At 42.9% G+C, this 19,092-nt stretch overlaps 2 protein-coding genes across 2 annotated transcripts in view; one reads left to right on the top strand and one right to left on the bottom strand.

Annotated features, from left to right (window-relative positions):
• Positions 1–5,423: 5,423 nt before the first annotated feature.
• Positions 5,424–19,092, bottom strand: part of LOC134792030 (tubby-related protein 4) — a 118,932-nt gene continuing 105,263 nt past the window's right edge. The window contains exons 14-16 of the mRNA XM_063763152.1: positions 9,976–10,120; positions 9,433–9,624; positions 5,424–5,630 (exon numbers count right to left, since the gene is read on the bottom strand). Coding sequence (XP_063619222.1) covers positions 5,514–5,630; positions 9,433–9,624; positions 9,976–10,120 — 454 coding nt within the window. The 3' untranslated portion in view covers positions 5,424–5,513. The remainder of the gene's footprint in view (positions 5,631–9,432; positions 9,625–9,975; positions 10,121–19,092) is intronic.
• The window catches only part of LOC134792020 (BRISC and BRCA1-A complex member 1-like), a 180,999-nt gene continuing 177,777 nt past the window's right edge, over positions 15,871–19,092 (top strand). Inside the window, exon 1 of the mRNA XM_063763140.1 lies at positions 15,871–15,880. The gene's annotated coding sequence lies outside the window, so the exon portion shown is untranslated. The remainder of the gene's footprint in view (positions 15,881–19,092) is intronic.

Genomic DNA, 19,092 nt, shown 5'->3' with positions numbered 1-19,092 from the left:
TCTCATCTGTTTAGGCTCCCCGTTTTGTTCTTCTCCTAATTCTAACTCCTATTGATACATACCCGTGTATGCAATTTCACGTAACCAACTAATAAGAATTTTTATTTTGTAATCGCATTAGGTAAAGTAAATATAAATACAAAGTGAAGTAATAAAATATAATAATCAACTGTACCAACTTTTCGACCACATAATAATCAGAAGACTTACAATTTTTTCTGTTAGTGGCAGTGGCAGCCCTGAGGTAGTGAAGATGCAATGCTTGCCCGCCTGTCGGGCACTTCGGCGTCGCGTGTAGGTTTATAGCTCTTGCCCGACTAGCGGGTATGCCGGCATCTGAGTAAAGTTTACGAGTGCCCGAGAGTCGGGTACGCGGTGTCGAATGTGTTAAGGTCAGGGGTCACTTCATGTGCGAGTGTAAAGATAATAATCTGTTTCACACATATCACTCCAGGCATTTACATTACAACACGCAAACAAAACAAATCCAACTCTGCCTATACACCTAGAATACCGTGACTTAACTATAATTACTTAGAAAAACAATAAAATGAGTATCACAAAATATATGTTCCTATGTGCAGTCTTAAACCAATGAGCGGAAAGGAAACCGTCCCGATCGTAATTAACCAGAGATATGTATGTTTACTGATGTGCCCACGGAAAATTTCCAAAATTTCGAAACGTAAATGGAAATTTCTCGAAATTTCCTATGGACAGATTTCCGTAATATCTTACTTGAATACATGTGAAATTTCAAAAGTTTCCAGAAACATTGGAAACTTCCTACAACTTGCACATCTGTATGTATGTTCGACCGAAGACCGGCGTTAGAACGAATTACACAATCACATAATATTATCTATGTTCTACTATAACGATAATCAAACGTGCTGAACTAAAGTTTTAATAACTGATCTTTCGGTTAACTCTGAAAGTTATAGCCGCATTAACCCGTTGGGGGCAAACATGTGTGCTGTCTTATTAGGTGGCCAGTTAACCCTTCGAACGCCACGCCTCACGCCCGGCGTCGTGTGCGGTGCTTCATCATGAACACTGTCGGAATGCACGAAGGTGGATATTGGGACTATAGCCGCACGCTTCAGTTGATTTCTATGGGGACGTCCAGAAATCATGTGATCATATTTGGCCTATTTTTGACTCCCCCCTCCCCCTTGGTGAATTTAACGCAACAAGATCACGTGATAATTATAGAATGTTTTTAAAGGCAAATACGCATATAAATAGAGCGGATTATTTGATATGATTAAATTTTTGAGTAATAGTTGTTTTTGGCTTTCCCGCTTTGAAAAAAAAATACAGGTGATATCTGCTCTGACCCCCCTCCCCCATCGTGATCATTCGTGATATTTTTCTTACCCCCACCCCCCCTCTAAACGATCACATGATTTCTGGACGACCCCTTTGGTGATCAAAGGGTTAAATACACGTAAATAAGGTATATGTAGTTACGCTGAAGTCTTGTGGGCCATCCAATTCAACATTTCATAATCAAGCCATTTTATAATTAACCAATGTAAAATTAAAATAAATATCATTAATGCTTAAAGTCCTCCAGATTCGAGTGAAGTCCCTCATATATCTCAAATGTCACATCAATGTGGTGTCGTTTCGAAAGATTATTTCTTATACAAACAAGAGTCGAATAACATAAGTCTTCGTCATAAAAAACTACAGCAACTTTGTTATAAGCGTCAACACTTAAGTCACACATTTCAAGTGTTTGCTGTTCCACGCTTCGGGTCGGATTTCAACAGGGGTTAGGTGCGTTTTTTATGCAGGGTTCGAGTGACAAAAAATATTACCCGAATTTGAACCAACGACAATTACCAGGCCAACAACAAACTTTCAGTTGTAGTTACAGTACTTACATTGTTAAAGGAACGTATAGTAATAGAATGGGACGATGTGGGCAAGCCGGTCACAAATAAAAAAACCGATAAAACCTTTCAGACTCCGGATCAGCTTATTTGCCATGATAAGAACATATCTAATATCTATAATCTATGCATAATCGGGATAATATCAAGAAGAGGCAAGTGAGGCAACCGATTTAGTTCATTCCGACTAGAAAATGTACAGTCGTTTTAACCTATGGAACGGGCTAGCCCGAACTTCAACAAATAATTGAAAACTACAAACAAAATAACAAATGAAAACATTAAAACAAAATAATACTGAGGTACCTAATTACTTTTACAATTTAATAGGAAACAATGAACATGGTGTATATGAAAAATTCAGTGCAATAACATCTATATACTAACCAAATAATTTAAAATATTACAGAGTATTCTGAAATAAGTACATAAAATTCTGTGTGAAAGGAGCGTATTTAGAATCGTAAAATAAGACTAATATGTAATTTAATTTCAAGATCAGTGCACGACGCCGACGAGCGCGAATACAAATTGGTACAAGTGGGTACCTATATATTATGTTTTACGTTTCTTTATACGCCCCAAAGTATGAGTACCTTTCAAGATGATGACACTAAAGGTCATTAAAAATGGACCAACAACATTGACTTAATGTACCTAAATTACGTTAACTATAGGCCAATATACAGTTTTCACAAGGACCGGTGGCATACCGTCTATTGTGACAAAATATTTAACAATTGTACCTAAATATTGTTTACTCTCGTCCTTTGGGTACAGTTTACCGTTACAACAGTCTTTACGAGAGACGCAATGTTTTGTCAAACTTTTATTGCCTAGGGTTTTTTATTGGACAATACACGAGTTTAACGGCCCCAAAATAATCTATACTATACAACATTTATCTGTTTTCTTGACATCAATATATTTCTGTGATGTGATGGTATTCCACAGGCGGTTTATACACGGTGGCCAAAAAATAAGTGCATTCCTGTTGCCAGGGAGGTTTTGGGATTATACTGAGCAACTTTCACTGTGGGACCAATCCTGATATCGCGAAAAAAAAATTACCCTTCCATAGAAAATGGACCGGCCAAAATGTATGAAACAGCCAAATTTTTTTTCGGTACTTTTTCTTTATTGGTACTTGAGATGGATGCACTCAGCATCAAATAGAAGTAGGTAATAAAATAAAATATATCGTAACACAATTTTGTTTCCATAGAAATTAGGACGTGTTCCAATATATTTGGCCGTTTTGGCCGTCACTATATATTTGATGGCAAATGTACCATCGTCCACACTGTTAACTGACTTGGTAACTCTTATTGTAAAGGCATAAGGTCCACCCATGTTCAGTTAATACAATAAGTTAAATGTCCTAATGTTTACCTATTATTATCAACAACGGTAAAATGGAAATTTCTCCGTATGAATAATGAGTTGTTTTTAAATTAAAACATTGCGTTTCTGTACACATAACTACTGTTCATAGAGACTGTAGGGGCGCAAATTGTACCATACCTAGTGATGTGCCGTGGGAATTTCCCGGGAACAAGGAATATTCCCATATGGGAAATTCCTGGGAAATTTCCCGGTGTTCCCGGGAATATTTCCCAATCAGGGGAATATTGGAACAGATTAAGTGTATTACAATTTTAATTAAAGCTAGCTATAACGACAAGTAACTGCGTTTAGTAAAATAAAGTAGCTAAAAACCGTAAAGTGCAAAGTGGTATCCCAAAAAAAACTTGCAAAGTGGATAAATTGCTTACAACATTCGCCACTTATGATGTTTAAAAAAAAATGGTATCACTTTAAGCTCCTGATGTACCTGAATGCGAAATCTTAACGAAGTCAGACCATTTCGAATTTTTCTCCATACAAATAGATCAAAAAAAATTTTTTTTTAATCTCCAAAAAATTATGGCTACAGTTTTTTTTATTGGATATTTTGATAATTTAATGAAAAAGCATTCACAAAAACCCGTCCTTAACACTCGTATTAGGAGAATTTCGTGGTAAAAAGCTTACGGAACTCCACTATTCTTATTAGTACCTAACTTATTTTGACCCTGATTAAACTGTGATGATTTGTATAGATTTTGTTGAATAATGACGTGTTATTGTAAAAAAAACATATTTTGGCCGGGGAATCATTCCCAGCAACTATGGGAAAATTCCCAGGAAGAATGGGAAATTTCCCGGGAAGAATGGGAAATTTCCCGGGAGTATAGGGAATTTACGTAGGCGGATGAGATACAGTTTATAATGTTTTAAAAAAAAGTTTAAGATGCTAAGTGTTGACTGAATTGCTGATAATAAAATAGTATATCTATGCGCAATTTCAAAATTCCCCTACTTTCCCTTCATATGGGAAATTTCCCGGGAACGTTTCCGGGAATAATCCCATCAAGGGAATTTTCCCGGGAACGGCACATCACTAACCATACCGCGGCCGCGGATGGAAATACTTCGAAGCTACCTATCTAAGCATGTGTACAAAATATCTGTATATGTCCTACGCTATTGGGCCGATGCAAGCGATGCTATCGTACATACAACATCAAAATAACAAAATACTGATGATAATTGTATATTCTGACATACAACTATCTACCTATACTATACTTAAATCGATGCTGTTTGTACAGTACACTAAGCGAGCAAATTAGTCCCAAAAAGTTCAATTTTCAACGTCCTCAGCAGAGGGTGCTATGGCACATTATCGAATGTTGATATAAAGCAGCATAGCTAGCAAGTCACGACCATAATTTCACTTATTCGATATCCAGTGTTACGTTAATTAACAACAAGAAAACTCACTGAATACTGAATTTACAGGTTTTTGGCGGAAAGATTAGCAAATATAGCGCCAAATTTAACTATATTTTTCACTGAAATACATGTCACTCTTATAGTCCACTCACTACTTGTCCCTTATGTAGGTACCTACTTATGCATGCCACTGCAAAAAATTATGCTAACCGCTATCTAAATTACGTTCGGTCGGAGATCCACCATGAAAAGTATGGATATTCAGGAATTAAACGCACGTCTAAGCATCTTCAGCCATGGTACATTGGGGAATCTCCCATTGGTATTATGGAACTGACATTTGTAACGACTTGAAGTTGAACTGTAGATATTCTATAAAAAGGAAACTTCTATAATACGAATGGAAAAATTCACAATAGTGAGCTGGTGGTAACTGGTAAAGCTCTCACTTAAAATGTATGCTAAATAGAGGAATGGGAACGCAAGATCTAAGTTTGAAGTCACATTTCGTTACCCCAAAGATAAGCATATCAAAATGCTGGAATAACATTGAACAAATGACGTACCGAGGACTGGTGACCGTAGCGTGCATTGAGGCCGCAGCCAAGATGAATCGATTATCGACAAATGCCAATCGAAAATTAAAAATGTATATTGTATCGGGATGACACCTTTGAAAATGATCACATTTATTTCCATACATTTATTGAAGTTTCAACTGGCTATTTCTATAAACGATTGTGACTTGGCCAGGCCCCATGGTATTATAAATTATAAGATTGCATAGGCGACGTAGGGAGGACTGCAAAGGTGGCGCTGGCATGTTGTCGACGTTTACTTGAGGCGCTGCGTAACATTGGCTAGGGCTACAGCAAAGGCCTGCAGCGCTGAGAACGGGTACTGGAAGTCGAGCGTGTACGCGTTGCCGTCGATTCGCCCGAACTGCATTACCTGCAGAAATAATTCAAAACTTGAGAATGTCTACAAGATGAAAGTGTTACCGCTTTATCATATCACACTGTTTCCTTGGGATAAAACTGCTCCCAATAATATTTCTATAGCATCACCGAAATTGACATGGATCCATGGATGCCAGCAAGGCAATGGGAAGTTAGGGTTCGGTTAGGTAGCTCTAAGTTCCCATAGTTAATAATTTACTATAAGGTTTTAGGCAAGGATTATAATTTACGAGTAGGTATATGTAATGATTAATGAACCTGTTTCCCATGGTACTCGATCTGGAAGTTCTTGGCGGACTCCTGCGTGACGCGGCCGCCGAAGTCGAGCTGGTAGACCTGGCCGTTCTCGTTCCGCATGGGCTTGTTGTGACGAGCTTTAGTGACATGTCCTCACCTGTTTCCCGTGGTACTCGATCTGGAAGTTCTTGGCGGACTCCTGCGTGACGCGGCCGCCGAAGTCGAGCTGGTAGACCTGGCTGTTCTCGTTCCACATGGGCTTGTTGTGACGAGCTCTAGTGACATGTCCTCACCTGTTTCCCGTGGTACTCGATCTGGAAGTTCTTGGCGGACTCCTGCGTGACGCGGCCGCCGAAGTCGAGCTGGTAGACCTGGCCGTTCTCGTTCCGCATGGGCTTGTTGTGACGAGCTTTAGTGACATGTCCTCACCTGTTTCCCGTGGTACTCGATCTGGAAGTTCTTGGCGGACTCCTGCGTGACGCGGCCGCCGAAGTCGAGCTGGTAGACCTGGCTGTTCTCGTTCCACATGGGCTTGTTGTGACGAGCTCTAGTGACATGTCCTCACCTGTTTCCCGTGGTACTCGATCTGGAAGTTCTTGGCGGACTCCTGCGTGACGCGGCCGCCGAAGTCGAGCTGATAGACCTGGCTGTTCTCGTTCCACATGGGCTTGTTGTGACGAGCTCTAGTGACATGTCCTCACCTGTTTCCCGTGGTACTCGATCTGGAAGTTCTTGGCGGACTCCTGCGTGACGCGGCCGCCGAAGTCGAGCTGGTAGACCTGGCCGTTCTCGTTCCGCATGGGCTTGTTGTGACGAGCTTTAGTGACATGTCCTCACCTGTTTCCCGTGGTACTCGATCTGGAAGTTCTTGGCGGACTCCTGCGTGACGCGGCCGCCGAAGTCGAGCTGGTAGACCTGGCTGTTCTCGTTCCACATGGGCTTGTTGTGACGAGGTCTAGTGACATGTCCTCACCTGTTTCCCGTGGTACTCGATCTGGAAGTTCTTGGCGGACTCCTGCGTGACGCGGCCGCCGAAGTCGAGCTGGTAGACCTGGCTGTTCTCGTTCCACATGGCCTTGTTGTGACGAGCTCTAGTGACATGTCATCACCTGTTTCCCGTGGTACTCGATCTGGAAGTTCTTGGCGGACTCCTGCGTGACGCGGCCGCCGAAGTCGAGCTGGTAGACCTGGCCGTTCTCGTTCCGCATGGGCTTGTTGTGACGAGCTTTAGTGACATGTCCTCACCTGTTTCCCGTGGTACTCGATCTGGAAGTTCTTGGCGGACTCCTGCGTGACGCGGCCGCCGAAGTCGAGCTGATAGACCTGGCTGTTCTCGTTCCACATGGGCTTGTTGTGACGAGCTCTAGTGACATGTCCTCACCTGTTTCCCGTGGTACTCGATCTGGAAGTTCTTGGCGGACTCCTGCGTGACGCGGCCGCCGAAGTCGAGCTGGTAGACCTGGCCGTTCTCGTTCCGCATGGGCTTGTTGTGACGAGCTTTAGTGACATGTCCTCACCTGTTTCCCGTGGTACTCGATCTGGAAGTTCTTGGCGGACTCCTGCGTGACGCGGCCGCCGAAGTCGAGCTGGTAGACCTGGCCGTTCTCGTTCCGCATGGGCTTGTTGTGACGAGCTTTAGTGACATGTCCTCACCTGTTTCCCGTGGTACTCGATCTGGAAGTTCTTGGCGGACTCCTGCGTGACGCGGCCGCCGAAGTCGAGCTGATAGACCTGGCTGTTCTCGTTCCACATGGGCTTGTTGTGACGAGCTCTAGTGACATGTCCTCACCTGTTTCCCGTGGTACTCGATCTGGAAGTTCTTGGCGGACTCCTGCGTGACGCGGCCGCCGAAGTCGAGCTGGTAGACCTGGCCGTTCTCGTTCCGCATGGGCTTGTTGTGACGAGCTTTAGTGACATGTCCTCACCTGTTTCCCGTGGTACTCGATCTGGAAGTTCTTGGCGGACTCCTGCGTGACGCGGCCGCCGAAGTCGAGCTGATAGACCTGGCTGTTCTCGTTCCACATGGGCTTGTTGTGACGAGCTCTAGTGACATGTCCTCACCTGTTTCCCGTGGTACTCGATCTGGAAGTTCTTGGCGGACTCCTGCGTGACGCGGCCGCCGAAGTCGAGCTGGTAGACCTGGCCGTTCTCGTTCCGCATGGGCTTGTTGTGACGAGCTTTAGTGACATGTCCTCACCTGTTTCCCGTGGTACTCGATCTGGAAGTTCTTGGCGGACTCCTGCGTGACGCGGCCGCCGAAGTCGAGCTGGTAGACCTGGCTGTTCTCGTTCCACATGGGCTTGTTGTGACGAGGTCTAGTGACATGTCCTCACCTGTTTCCCGTGGTACTCGATCTGGAAGTTCTTGGCGGACTCCTGCGTGACGCGGCCGCCGAAGTCGAGCTGATAGACCTGGCTGTTCTCGTTCCACATGGGCTTGTTGTGACGAGCTCTAGTGACATGTCATCACCTGTTTCCCGTGGTACTCGATCTGGAAGTTCTTGGCGGACTCCTGCGTGACGCGGCCGCCGAAGTCGAGCTGGTAGACCTGGCCGTTCTCGTTCCGCATGGGCTTGTTGTGACGAGCTTTAGTGACATGTCCTCACCTGTTTCCCGTGGTACTCGATCTGGAAGTTCTTGGCGGACTCCTGCGTGACGCGGCCGCCGAAGTCGAGCTGATAGACCTGGCTGTTCTCGTTCCACATGGGCTTGTTGTGACGAGCTCTAGTGACATGTCCTCACCTGTTTCCCGTGGTACTCGATCTGGAAGTTCTTGGCGGACTCCTGCGTGACGCGGCCGCCGAAGTCGAGCTGGTAGACCTGGCCGTTCTCGTTCCGCATGGGCTTGTTGTGACGAGCTATAGTGACATGTCCTCACCTGTTTCCCGTGGTACTCGATCTGGAAGTTCTTGGCGGACTCCTGCGTGACGCGGCCGCCGAAGTCGAGCTGGTAGACCTGGCTGTTCTCGTTCCACATGGGCTTGTTGTGACGAGGTCTAGTGACATGTCCTCACCTGTTTCCCGTGGTACTCGATCTGGAAGTTCTTGGCGGACTCCTGCGTGACGCGGCCGCCGAAGTCGAGCTGATAGACCTGGCTGTTCTCGTTCCACATGGGCTTGTTGTGACGAGCTCTAGTGACATGTCATCACCTGTTTCCCGTGGTACTCGATCTGGAAGTTCTTGGCGGACTCCTGCGTGACGCGGCCGCCGAAGTCGAGCTGGTAGACCTGGCCGTTCTCGTTCCGCATGGGCTTGTTGTGACGAGCTTTAGTGACATGTCCTCACCTGTTTCCCGTGGTACTCGATCTGGAAGTTCTTGGCGGACTCCTGCGTGACGCGGCCGCCGAAGTCGAGCTGGTAGACCTGGCTGTTCTCGTTCCACATGGGCTTGTTGTGACGAGGTCTAGTGACATGTCCTCACCTGTTTCCCGTGGTACTCGATCTGGAAGTTCTTGGCGGACTCCTGCGTGACGCGGCCGCCGAAGTCGAGCTGGTAGACCTGGCTGTTCTCGTTCCACATGGGCTTGTTGTGACGAGCTCTAGTGACATGTCATCACCTGTTTCCCGTGGTACTCGATCTGGAAGTTCTTGGCGGACTCCTGCGTGACGCGGCCGCCGAAGTCGAGCTGGTAGACCTGGCTGTTCTCGTTCCACATAGGCGCCTTGTTGTGCATGACAAGCTGCCGCCGCGGCCCGGCTCGGGGTTCGGACGCTACTGCTGCCGCCGCCGTGCCGCCGGCGCGTTTTAACTAGGAATCAGAACATATGTATATTTTTAAAGTTGTTGATACCGAAATTACTTAGGGATTTTGCTACTCTTTTGAGTCATAACTCTCATAAAAAGTGAATTGACACGGCGGTAAATAGCGAATGCCCATTAGATGGAAAAGGAAGGGACGATCTGCGCTGGCTTAATAGAAAGATATCTTGTTCATATTTAGGATTGTAGGTACTTACAAGTATGTTCATTAGAACGATGAATTACAGTAATTGACAAAGGAACATTATATTAGAATTGGCCTCACATAGGAGATCGCATTGAATTTGACTTCTTCGTTTGACGCCCCCAAAATGATGTTTACCTATGTCTTAATCTTTACCTTGTTCCTGAGCTGAGCCTTCTGGAAGCTCTCGAGATCGCGGTAGTTGCGGCCGTTGACCTCGCTGTAGCCGGAACACTCGTCGTCTGAACTCTCTGACGGCTTCTTACGCCGCCGAGATAGCAGTGGTGAATTCAGTAGTTGTCTGTCAAGGTAAGGAATAAAAATCTTTGAACAAATATTCATATAACGTCCGTCCATGAAGTTATAAGATGGAGTGAACTGTCACTTTTTTTGCTATACTAAATTTAACCTTATCACCGAGCCAGAAAGACGTTCTTACCAGACTAGTGAAAACGGTCCACTTGAGATAGCAAAGGTGGGTCGCGGTGTCTCACTCGCACATGTTGCCAATGTTAAAAATATACCATTGTGGTAGTATTTATATCAATATACTACTGAAGTTAAATACCTTCTTATATTATTTAAGTGCTATATTTAGAGTAAGGTTCTGATATCTTTTAAGAAATTTGTAAATAATTATGATGTCAATATTATTAACTGATTTAACCAAGCATGTGCACAACAAAAAAAAGTTTAATTTTGATATGGTAGACATTATAGTAACTTTGAATATTAATTGGTATCCCTAACGTGTGATGACATGTTATCAAAACACGTAATGAAAAATTTCTTAAAAATGGTGAATAAATGTTGCGTTAAAGGTTGTAGGAGTGAAAGAATTTCTAATTGTGGAATATTGTTTCACAAGAAAGCCACAATTATTACATTTTGCGATAAAAATACAAGTCAACATTGTCAAACTCATTAGGGTGACCATGATGTCGGCACGATGAGAAGCAGTGTTACACAATTCTTATTACGTACTTAAAAGTAAGTTTATATGAATAGGTATGTATTTATTTCGGCAAGTTTAAATTAAAACATTACAGACACATTTATACATTGTTATAATAATAAAAAAACACATTGATAATAAAAGAAAAATAGAACTTTATGGTAATTTACTGACTTTTGGGACGATACCAGAAACGTTACTAGGAATTTACCCTCTTTGGAAAATTTATTGGGAACGGCACATCACTAGTTTCTTTACATTTCACGACTCTTCTCTTTTCACACAAATGCCCTACCACCGTGAACACCGAGGCTCGCAAATTGCGGGCATCTTTCTCTTTTACTCCTATAAAGGAGTAATCACAGAGACAGAGAAAGATGCTTTTCAAACGATGCAAACTTCGGTGTCTATGCTCCAGTGACAAGCGTCCTAGTTAAAAACTATAGCAAACGGGCGTAGGGGTCCCACGCGACCCTGTGGCAGTGGCGGATTTGCCCTAAGGCCGAGTAGGCCCGGGCCTAGGGCGGCCAGATATTTTAAGCGGTAAGCGGCAGTCTATATGATGGGTGCTGAGAAAGGGGCGGCTAGTGCTTGCTATAAAGGGCCTGGGACCTTACGCGGCAAAGACTGTAAAAAGCTCTCAGGACAGTGGGGGTGTCCTGAGAGCCTACCCCGAGCCGCTTTCGACGTGTTGCCTCTTTGTAGCACTTTCGTACGTAAATGTGACAGAGGGGCGACACGTCGAATGCGGTTCGCGGTAGACCCTCTGGTTCTGTCAGCATATCTGTCTCTCTATCTCTCTCACTCATACCTGTATTCTTGACAGACGTTACGGCGGACCACCTTCCTGAGGATCGACCATGTTTGTGGTCCAGCATCTACTCCTATTAATAACAGTTTTTAGAACAACTAAATTAAGTACCTAAGGTTGTGTGAAGCGTTGTACAGAAGAGAAAAAAGAAACTATATCCATCCCTTTTTACGCCATAATACTAGTACAGCGAAAAGACAGTATGATTCTTTATAACTGATATAACTATGCATGAATAAGAAAAGATCCTGGCCAAACTATATATTCAATGTTATCCTAATATCCCACATACATATGACTTATGGTCACCCTAATTAGAAAGAGATGCAACGGCCCACCTTGACTTCTCATGTGGACACACTTTTTGGCTAATGTACACTATCCGGTTTACTCTCTAGGTCCGTGCGTCCGTCTCATTTAAGGCCAGCTTGGGCAAACGTATAATACCTACAAAAGACTATAGGCTAAGCAAGTTCTAGTTATTTATTAGACCCATTTTTGAAGCACATCACCGAAGATCGAAGCAGAAGTGGGCGAAGTGGCTGCCGCATTGAAATAGATGTTTATGTGTGTTTCAAAATATTGTGATTCAGTTTCACTGATTTACTCTACTTATTTATTCGAAAAATGAATGTTGTTAGCTGTTAAGAAATGTAATTCCAATTAGCATGTAAAGTTGAACTGTAAGTGTTAATTGTATGCAACAAATAAACTGATTGTGATTACTTATATTTCGTCTAAAAATTGACTGAATGGCATAAGACTGGTAGGGTCGCCATGTGTTGTTTTGTGTTGGAATAAGTATATAATTTTATTGTAACTGAGCACTCAAATCATAATACAGGCACAGAATAAATAATAGTACCTACTAGGTACAGAAGACTCACTCTCTAACAAAACGCGTCTGTTACGATCAGCACAGATATGGCCGCTAGGTGGCGACAGCGCCACGCGCGACTTATGGCTTTCCCCAAAATTGGGGCGGAACGGATGTACTTTTAGCTACCTGTAGCAAAGCGACGAAATCGCGGAGTGAGCCACGCCTGATAGGAGGAAAATATGAGTGTTGAAGTTGCTGACGACTTACAAATGTATATTTCGTTTAAGCCTGAAAATACTAATTTAGCCATTACAAAATTAAATCAAGATCTCAATCAGGTTGCATACTGGTCTAAGAAAAACAGTTTAGTTCTGAATCCTTTGAAATCAAAGTTTTTAATACTAGGTACCAAAAATCAAGTGGCAAATACAACACTACGCAACCCACAGGTCCGTATTCTAGACGAAATCATTCCTCGCGTGTCAGAAGCCAGAAACCTGGGAGTAATTATGGACGAGAAACTGCAGTTTGAGAATCACGTTCTAGAAATTACGCGTAATTGTTTTTACCGCCTCACAGTTTTATACAAGATTCGGAACTATTTAAGTGTAGATATGCGAATAAAACTTTGTGACACCCTTGTATTGTCAAAACTGAACTACGCCGATACGGTCATTGGAAACTGCTTGTTATCTCGTGCAAAAACTCAGTTACAGAGGCTTCAGAATGCCTGTGCCAGATTCTGTTTTCCGATTCCACCAAGAACACATGTAACACCGTTTTTAAATAGTGGCAATATGCTTAAGATGGAGGCCCGTAGAAAATTACATTTTGCTTCACTCTTGTTCGGGATTATGCTGACCAAACAACCAACTTACCTCTACGAAAGACTAACGTTCTCCCGTAAACACATAAGGCAAGCCCCCCGCCTCATCTGTCCAAGGCACAGGTCGGCTAGTTTCCGTGGCAGCTTCCGGTACGCAGCCACGCGGTGCTGGAACAATCTCCCACCACCAATAAGAAATGCCAGCTCACTATACATGTTCAAATCCAGACTGAAACTGCACCTACTCAAGGAACAAACGATCCCCACCTAGCCGACCTATACCTACCTACATCCACCTGTATTTGTACCGACTACTGTGCTTTAGAGTCTATATATTTATTTATGTATTATGTAAGTATTTATTCATAAACATGTCTCATTTTTCTTATTTTGTTAATAAATTACCATGTCAACCGCACATTCTGTTGTATTCTGCTTCGGTTTTGTTTTTATGTTCTGTGTTGTTTTGTGTTTGTTTTACGTGTCAATGGGTACACTGAAAATCAGCGTCGTAACACTGTTCATGTGCTGCGACACATGCTGAGTGTTATCCTTTTTGGAACCTCTCGCAACACTGTAACTTCAAATTTACCTAGTGTTGTGTTAAATTTGAACCTTATGCATGCCTGTTTAAGTATATTCCCGCCTTCTCTTTCTATTTATATCTGTCCTTTAGTCGCTTAATAAACCCGTACAAGATCACACGTCTTTCTCATTTATTTAAATACAAAAATCCAAAATAGTTAAAGTGAACCTTATTACAACCAACATATGGTCGCAATCGAACCGGATCAATAAGTGCATCGGACACCGGCCGCCCGGCAACGAGAACAATAGCGAGCCGCATTCCAGAGATAAGGAGCCGCCAGATGCTAACGAATTGCACTTCAAACCTAATGAGTTTATTTGATTATTAACAAGTTTTATTGCAAAAAGTTATAACGACGTTTTATAGACTTGTACGTGAAATTGCAGTGTTTTATCGTTAACAATGACTGAAAAACAAAAACAATTACTCGCCCTGCTTGAAGATAGTGCTACAGTGCTTCGGAAAACACAAGTTAACCTAAAGAAATGCCCTAAAGAGAGATTAACGAAGGGGTACATCGAGTCTCGGATTAAAATGATTGACGAATACTGGGCTACGTTTAACAACAGCCACCAAGAGTTAGTCAAGGCTACACCTACGGAGCAAAGGGGTGTTTTGCCGTATTTTTTGAACGAAGAGTTTTTTATTTACGAAGATTTGTACAACGTACTCAGAGGAGATTTGTCGGATAAACTTTTAAGTTTAGTGCAAGAGACTTTGATGGAAACTTCTGTTGCTAACTCAAGCTATGCTATGGCGGGAACACAAAACAACTTTGTACGTTTACCGCGGATCGAGTTACCTACTTTTAGTGGAAGTTATGAAGAGTGGCCCGCGTTCAAGGATTTATTCATTTCACTCGTGCATAACAACAAGATGTTAAGTGACGTACAAAGGCTACATTATTTGAAGACAAGTGTTACTGCCGAAGCGTCGTCGTTACTGAGGCACATTCAAATTACGTCTGATAATTATTCACAAGCATGGCTGATCCTGAAAACAAGGTATGGCAACAAACGATTAATTTTGAACAATAATTTAAAGAAACTGGTTAACCAGCGTAAAATGACCACACAATCAGCTGCTCAACTGAAAGTACTCTTAGATACAACGTCAGAGTGTCTACATAACATTCAAAACCTGAATGTTTCTGTTGACTCTTGGGATCCACTTGTGATATTTTTGCTTGTTCAGAAATTGGACCCAGAGACGCATAAAGACTGGGAAGAGCATGCGTATAAGAGTGACTCTGAACCCTTACCGAAGTGGAACGATTTTAAGGAGTTTTTAGAGGCCAAGTTTCGTACGCTGGAACTACTGACGAATAATACAAAGGAAGTGAAGTCAAACAAGGAGCGAAGTACATGCCATGTTGCCACACCTACCTTTGAGAACAGGAATTGTGTAATGTGTAAAGAAAGTCATACATTATGTCACTGCAAGGAGTTTACCAAGATGGAACCTACGGAGAGAAGCGAATATGTCAAGAATAACAACTTATGTTACAACTGTCTAGTACCAGGGCATTCAGCATCAAAATGTCGAGTACCTGTGTCCTGTAGAATATGTCACCGACGTCATCACTCCCTTCTACATCAACTAAAGCAGACTGAGCCTGTGGCCCCTACGAGTCCCTCACAACCACTGGCTTCATCATTACATGTTGCAGAAGACATAGAAGAAGTGCAAGCAAACACAGTGATCGCGTTACATCTCAATACTAGACAGAAATCAGCACTACTAGCGACTGCTGTGGTGGAAGCAAGAAGCAATCAAGGTCACATCATTCCACTGCGCGCGCTAATAGACCAGGGTTCCGAAGAATCATTTATAAGCGAGAAAGCAGCTCAACTACTAAAGCTTGACCGACGACATGTAAGAGGAAGCATCACGGGCTTGGGTCCCATGAAAACAGAAATCAACCACGTCTGTGAGCTACAAATAAAATCACAGTGGGATAAAACATTTATCCTACCGGTTAAAGCTTATGTAATGTCGAAACAGCTGACCAAGAAGTTACCCAAAAAGCATATTGTTCAACAACCATGGCCTCATCTACAAGGATTACAGCTAGCGGATCCTAATTACAACAACTCGGGACCCATAGATCTCTTGCTAGGGGTCCGAGTATACGCTAGAATTCTGCAAGCAGACCTAGTCAAAGGTCCACCAGGTACACCATGCGCACAAAGAACTGACCTGGGCTGGATTCTTTTTGGAGAGAGTGATAGCACACCACAAGAAGATTCTTACCTCGTCATGCACCATCAAGTCGATATAGAAGATACACTGAAGTCTCTATGGGAAATAGATCCAGACACTAAAAGAAAATACACCAAGGAAGAACAGCTATGTGAAGAAATATATGAAAAAACAGTCACTCGAAACCAAGAAGGAAGATACATTGTGAAGCTGCCATTTAAGACTGAGAATCCTAAAGTACTTGATGGCAATACAAAAGAAATAGCTACAAAGAGATTCATGCAACTAGAAAGAAGGTTTAAGCGTTCGCCGAACCTGAAAACAGAATACATAAAAGGTATTAATGATTACCTTGAAGATGGACATCTAGAAGAAGTACCTGAAAGGGAAAAAGAAGATAAATCAGTATACCTACCACACCACGCTGTAATTCGCGAAGACAAAGAAACCACGCGCACGCGGATCGTATTTGACGCTTCCTGCAAAGGATCAAACAACGTCTCATTAAATGATGAACTGATGATAGGCCCACAACTACAAGATGACTTAAGAAATCTTTTAATGAGATGGAGACTGAAACGAGTTTGCTTCGTGGCAGATGTCCAGAAGATGTACCGCCAAATATTGGTAACAAAAGAGGACGCAAATTACCAACGCATTCTTTGGCGACAAGACGAGTCTGAAGAGTTAAAAGAATACCGTATGCTTCGAGTCACTTTCGGTACCGCTCCAGCTCCATACTTAGCGGTCAAGACACTTCAGAAGATTGCTATCGATGAAGAAGAGAAACAACTCGATAAACAAACAAACAACCACAACGAAGTGGCAATCAAAACAATAAAAGAAGACTTTTATATGGACGATATGCTGTCAGGGGCAGCAACCGCTGAGGAAGCTATTGCAATAGCTAAAGAAGTAACACGCATTCTGAAACAAGGGGGATTTCAACTCATGAAATGGTCCTCTAATAACATGGAATTTATGAAATCTATTGATGAAGATAAAAGATCAGCGAATGCACAGATGGAACTGAACCTTGATGGAACTATAAAGGCGCTTGGAATTGTATGGAACCTTGGTGCAGATCAATTTCAATACAACTTGTCACTATCACCAATGCCAAAGACTACAACTAAACGTGGGATATTATCAGATGTACAAAAGCTATTCGATCCACTAGGCTGGATCGCACCGAGTACTGTCATGGCGAAGATGCTAATGCAAAGGTTATGGCTTGAAAAGGTGTCGTGGGACGAATGCGTCAGCCCTGAGCTCGAAGAAGAATGGAAACAGATAAGAGATGATTTTGAAAATGTCAAAGATATAAAGATGGATAGATGGATTAGCACAACAGACTCGGAAGAAGAAAAGATACAGATACACGGATTTAGCGACGCATCTATGCGCGCATACGCTGCCGTCGTATATATAAGAGTTGAAAGCACGAACAAAATAACAACCAAAATCATCGCTGCACGAACGAGAATAGCGCCTTTGAAAACTATCTCCCTCCCACGCTTAGAATTATGTGGCGCTTTACTCCTGTCTAAGCTAATGAAACAGATTGGACAAGCGATAAGAATACCAACAACAAACATGTTCGCATGGACCGACTCTTCGATAGTAATCGCTTGGCTTTGTGGAGAACCTAATAGATGGAAACCGTTTGTAGCCAACCGCGTAGTAGAAATCGTCGAGAACCTGAACAACAAACACTGGTACCATGTGCAATCTAAAGATAATCCTGCAGATATCGCTTCAAGAGGGATGAAGCTGACCACACTTAAGAACTGCAATCTGTGGTGGAACGGCCCGAGCTGGTTATCTGAAAAAGAAATAAATATTAGTACACAAGAAGATTTCACAACAGATGAAGAAATAAAAGTACAGAAAATTCAAACTTACCTGAATATTGAAGACCTGGAAAAACAAGAAAAGGCATTGACTACACAATTTGGAGATTTTGATAACCTAACTGAACTACTTAAAAGTATTGTCTATTGCCTCAGATTCATAAAGTACAAGACATATCCAGATGATACTGATAAGGATATTACTACAATGGAATTACAAAACGCCATGAATATTTGCATAAAAAAGGTACAGCAAGAAGAGTATCAAGAAGAAATAGAACGCTTGACATCAAATAAACAAGTAAAAAGAAAGAGCTCCCTAAGATCCCTAGCCCCATACGTAGATGAAAACAAATTCCTCAGGGTGGGCGGTCGCCTCAGATATGCAAATATAGATGAAGACAGAAAGCATCCAATCATTCTGGGAAACAAGAACTCTTTAGTGCCACTTATAATTGCTGATGCACATACAAGAACGCTTCATGGCACTTTGGCTGAAATGCTATGCTACTTACGTTCTAAGTACTGGATATTACGAGCAAAGTCCTTAGTCAAAAGACACATACAGAAATGCCTTACTTGTGCAAAACAAAATGCTACGTCGAAACCGCAATTCATGGGAGATTTACCGGAGACGAGAGTCACTCCTTCGAGACCATTCCTACACAGTGGAGTAGACTTTGCAGGGCCATACCAGATATTGACGTCCAAAGGCCGAGGAGGAAAAACTGTGAAGGCGTACATAGCTATTTTCATCTGCATGGCCGTCAAAGCAATTCATATTGAACTGGTTGGAGACCTTACCTCAGAAGCTTTCATAGCAGCATTCAAACGCTTTGTCGCTAGAAGAGGAAAATGTACTCACCTGTGGAGCGACCAGGGTAGAAACTTCGTAGGCGCTAACAAAGAACTTGTAGAAGCCTGGAATGAAGCTAAATTGAAATTTACCGGATCAATAGTAGAGACACTTGCTATCGAAGGCACACAGTGGCACTTCATTCCAGCTTACAGCCCTAACTTTGGTGGCCTTTGGGAAGCCGGCGTCAAATCCATAAAATACCATCTAAAGAGAGTTCTGACAACAAATTTGACGTTCGAAGAGATGACGACCGTACTTTCCGAGACCGAGGCTTGCCTGAATTCCCGGCCCCTATGTCCTATCGATAACTCAGACCCTGAAAACGCTGAAATACTCACCCCAGGACATTTCTTAATAG

This window comes from Cydia splendana, chromosome 7 (genome assembly GCF_910591565.1).
Source record: "Cydia splendana chromosome 7, ilCydSple1.2, whole genome shotgun sequence".
Lineage (NCBI taxonomy): Eukaryota > Metazoa > Arthropoda > Insecta > Lepidoptera > Tortricidae > Cydia > Cydia splendana.
Note: the sequence above shows the minus strand (reverse complement) of the source record. Positions and strands in the feature narration are given on the sequence as shown.